The sequence below is a fragment of the Charadrius vociferus genome, unplaced genomic scaffold, assembly GCF_000708025.1.
Source record: "Charadrius vociferus isolate BGI_N301 unplaced genomic scaffold, ASM70802v2 scaffold251, whole genome shotgun sequence".
Lineage (NCBI taxonomy): Eukaryota > Metazoa > Chordata > Aves > Charadriiformes > Charadriidae > Charadrius > Charadrius vociferus.
In genome coordinates, this window is record NW_009646963.1 from 1,367,416 (window position 1) to 1,371,701 (window position 4,286).

The 4,286-nt window shown below is 49.3% G+C and overlaps 2 protein-coding genes across 2 annotated transcripts in view; both read right to left on the bottom strand.

Annotated features, from left to right (window-relative positions):
• Positions 1 to 1,363, bottom strand: part of SMDT1 (single-pass membrane protein with aspartate-rich tail 1) — a 5,055-nt gene extending 3,692 nt beyond the window's left edge. The window contains exon 1 of the mRNA XM_009895269.1: positions 1,344 to 1,363. Coding sequence (XP_009893571.1) covers positions 1,344 to 1,363 — 20 coding nt within the window. The remainder of the gene's footprint in view (positions 1 to 1,343) is intronic.
• A 2,833-nt stretch (positions 1,364 to 4,196) lies between these two features.
• The window catches only part of FAM109B (family with sequence similarity 109, member B), an 807-nt gene continuing 717 nt past the window's right edge, over positions 4,197 to 4,286 (bottom strand). The window contains exon 2 of the mRNA XM_009895270.1: positions 4,197 to 4,205. Within this exon, the coding sequence (XP_009893572.1) occupies positions 4,197 to 4,205 (9 nt within the window). The remainder of the gene's footprint in view (positions 4,206 to 4,286) is intronic.

A 4,286-nucleotide genomic window follows, 5' to 3' on the forward strand; every position in this document is an offset into this window, starting at 1 on the left:
GACCCTGCAGAGGGACAGGGCGGGCCCCGCGGAGGCTTCCCGCGGGTATTGGAGGCTCACAGCTCCGTCGGCAGCGGGCAGGTTACAAATCAACAGCGCGTTTATTCGGCTTCACGGCATAAAATACAAACGGTAACAACGTCTTGAATACGCGTAGTACGAGTTCCGCGTGCCAAACGACGGCGCATGCAAACCCGCCTCTTAACAGAAAAAAAAACAAAAACAAAAAACCCACGTCGGCTACATAAAATACAAGCGCTTGAGGAGACAGGAGTGTTGCTGCAGGTCGCTCGTAGTGTTGCCTGTTAATTGGGCAGATTTATGAAGCACACCCAGTGCTGGTGGAAGATGCCACCAACATGGGAACGCCACACGCGTTCCCTGGGCGATGCGGTGGGGGTTACTTAAGTTTCTCTGCAAAGGCAGTAGAGAGGGGTAAAGCTCAGGGGGGGTTAACCGCCCCCAAAACTATGAATGCAGTAGCTCTTGTAACAGAAAGGGTTCGGTGTTGGTTGTGAACATCCACCCAATGGCTAGCGGTGGCCACGGGTAAAATCTTTAGGTTACTCTAGTTGCTAGGACCTGGATTCGATGGAAAACATCACCACAGTTGTTCTATAAAAAAAGATAAATGTGCAGAAAGAATACAATACATTATGGGCCTGAATCTGAAATCCCAGCCTCAGAAAAACAGGTTTTTGTCAGCTATTTTAGCAGTATTGGGATCCTTTCTTGGTGCAGCTTACAAAGGCCATGTCAGCACTTCCCTCCCTCTTTCAGTCTTCAATTTCTTCTAAATTCAAGCATTTTTCTCTCATGGCTTTTGCATTATTATGCTAAAGAAAACTCTTAGGAAAGGACTTGACTTCAGTACTTTAAGAAAAGTAGCCATTCAGCTTTAGTGTTCAGCCCCTCCCCCTTTCCTAAGGAACCTATTTTGTGCTGCCCAGACATTTTCTAGTTTTAAAAAATAATAAGGAAAAACGAAGGCAGGAGATGAAACAGTCCAAACCTGAATGACCAGAGGAAAAAAAAAAAAACACAAAAAACAGTGTGTGGCAATCAGTCTTATTTTGCTGTAGGGGAGAATGAAAACTCTCTTGCTTTTCCTGCAACTATCTCTGCCTGCAGACAGAAGGAGAGGACGCGCCATTAACCATCTGCATGTGCAATCTCAGGAACCTGAAATCCTGACCTTCTGCCTGGGGGCTGCTTCAAAGGCACTGCCATCACCACCGGTCCTCAGCCAAGCTGGTTTGATAGCCTCCATCTCAGAGGAGGTGGTGGAGCACCCAGCTGCCTAATGAAGCAAGCAGCGGTGGTCATTAAAAAAAACCCTGTACCTCCATACAAATTTGGGCATGGCTCCAATTGTGGCTCTTTTTTACTTGCTAAAGGGCCATCCCTGTTACGTGAGCAGGATGGTGAGGAAGCCCTGACCAAGTGCATCCAAAGTCACGCAGCGCTGTGCAGGCCTCGCAAAGGCCCTGGCACGGATAGCTGCGCCGAGCACAAATACTGTTCAGGGTTCAGCCATTTTCTTCTCAGCACTGTAGAATAAAACACAAAATTACTCCAAATGCGATCAGACAGAAAGCAGAGCGCAGCTCCTCATTTGCAGGATTTAGGATTTAGTTGGGATATGTACTAACGCAAAGGCAGGTAGCGTGGAAATTGTGCCATTTGAATGGGACAGATTAAAGCATTAAATATAAGCTCTTTAGTACTGTTACTAGCACAATCCTGGCTTATTAAAACAAACTAAGCTTCTTAAAAGTGAAACTGCCCTTAAATGAATAATACTGTTTCACTTCCAGTTCTGACAGAACTGGCTTTGTTGATTTATTTTCCCTTTCAAGTCACTCCCTATTCTTGGGTCTCATGTAGGAATTGCCATTACATTTTGATTTATTTTGGAAGTTAAATCTTCACTGTCAAACTGCCTTATGTAAGTCTGAGATATCAGGAATATTCTTCTCCCTGTATTACAGTGGGGAAAAAAAAACCAACCCAAACCACAGAAAAATGCTTGCCAAATCTGACCCCGGCCCCAAAATACTCACACTCACAGCAAGGAGGCATGGAGTAGTGCCATCCCCTGATGCTGCTGCCCTGCCATGGGGAAGGGGACAGGTTCCCAGCCGGGAATGCTGCAGTACTGAACAATTTAAGCAGCGGATAGGGACGCAGAGCTGGCCCATAAGTCCAGCCAGCTGGGCTGCTGACAAAGCCCGGGCACTGGCCCATGGCCACCTGCTCCTGTTTTTTCTGAACTGTTCTCACTTTAAAAGCAGAACAAAAATAATCCTCCCAAACTCGAAGATCCCTACTGTGAAGAAATACAGGCACAAACTGGAGAGGACTGGATTGCATCACTCATATATGAAGGTCACGCTCCCACTGCCCACAGTCATATTTGTAAGGTCTGATTTAAGATCTGATTTCCTCTAACATGCCATTGAGCCATAATTAGGCAGCAGGCTGGAAGTTTGTCATCCAAAACTACCAGATACATATTTTCAAAGGCACCAAGAGTTAATGGAAGTCATTTGATTTCTGCATTGGCAAGCTCTACTGGCTATTGCAAAGTATTAAGCTGTGTGCATTTAACTCCAGAAAGGCAAATAGGTTCCTACTAGTCATGACCTGGAATGGCCTCTTGCTTTCCTAGCAAGGCTCCTTAATAAAACAGGGCAATAAAAACAGGTTTAACATTGTTAGATAGGAAGCACAAGACTGCTTCACGCATTTTTTCTGCTCTGAAAAACAGCCCTTGCCAAGAGGATAAGGGAGAAGATTTATAAACCCCCATCTCCAGGGTGTTCCAGTCCCTGGACTCAGCACCCACCTACGCGTGCCGTCTGCCTCGTGGACAAGGTTTCTGACCTACTGACAAGTTTGTTTCTTTAGCAAGGCGACAGACATGCCTCCCTGCAGCCCTCCTCACCCGCCAGGAGGATAGGAAGCGCTACGGGGATCAGCTGAGCGATGCTGACATGAAATTGGAGGGAAGCGCCGGTAGGTCAGGCGCTGGCTTTGGTAGAAGGCAGCGATACGGCTTTGATGCTAGAGGGGCAAGCCCAGACATTGCTGACACGCAGTCAGCGCAACCTGTAACTCACTCCCACACCTTCACTTCTCCTACTGGGGCCAGCCCTCTCCTCCTCCCTGCTCCTCCACAGCCTCTCCTCCAACCGTGCAGCTCTGCCGGGAGCTGGGCAGAGCCACAACAGCAAGAGAGGGTCTGCAAGAGTGTGGCTCTGGATGCTGTCTCAGGCACGCTGCCCAACAAGTCGGCTGAGCCCTATATGGCACTTTCCAGGAGCTTAAAGTATGTGCAGAGGCTGATAAATTCACCCTTGGCAAGGCAAAGAGGCTTTAGTGTCCCTGTTTTTGGAACAGGGAAGGTTTGAGCTGGAGACATTAACAGGCTTGGCTACCAGTTGACAGAGTCCAGATCAGCCCTGGGGAGCTCCTGGTCCTTGCCGTTCCTTCAGACCAGGCTCGGTGTCTCCTTTTCAGCCTTGCTGCTGAGCTCGGGCACCCAAAGAGACGGATGCAAGGCCATGAAATCCACATCCTGAAAGATTTGGCAGGGAGGAAGGTTAGTGCAGATGAGAGTTAAAAAAAAACGGCGACACAAGAGCTCGGTCCTTGTTGCCCTGGCTGCTGGGCCAGCCACAGCCATGGCTCACACGTGTCCTGTGGTGAGAGAGGCACAAAGGCTGGAGGCACCAGTAAGGGCCAGTGGCCAGTCGGAGGCATTTCGTAAGAGCCCAGCCTTATCTGCGGCGAAAGAGCAAAAGCAGGAGGACTTCGGCGTAAGACCACAGACAATAAGAAACGCTGACCTGTGCAAACTTCCACGCTGAGAAACAAAACCAAAAAAAATAGTGGTGAAGGAGAGGTGAGCGATGAAGCATCCACCACGCCGGGATGGCAAGAGGCCAAGCCTGTTGGGTGAAGTTCGTTGCATATGTGCCGATTTGGGGCCCCTCTGCACCTCCTATCACCAGCGGAGGAGAATTTAAAGGTGGCTCCACTGATATTACACACTCTCCATCTGGATAAAACCTCATGGAAATGAAATGTGAGGTTAGTGGAAGACCTGGGTCCCTCCCAGATGCCCTGTGAAGTGCACATGCACCGTGCACTCAGCCACCGACCAGGGCAGGGGGCAAGCAGGATCCCTGGCCTCACTCTTCCTGCGTGGGAGACAGGCTGCTGGGCATCAGCTGGCCGGTGGCTTGCGCCCCCAGTCACGGGTGTCCCCTCTTCTGCCTCTC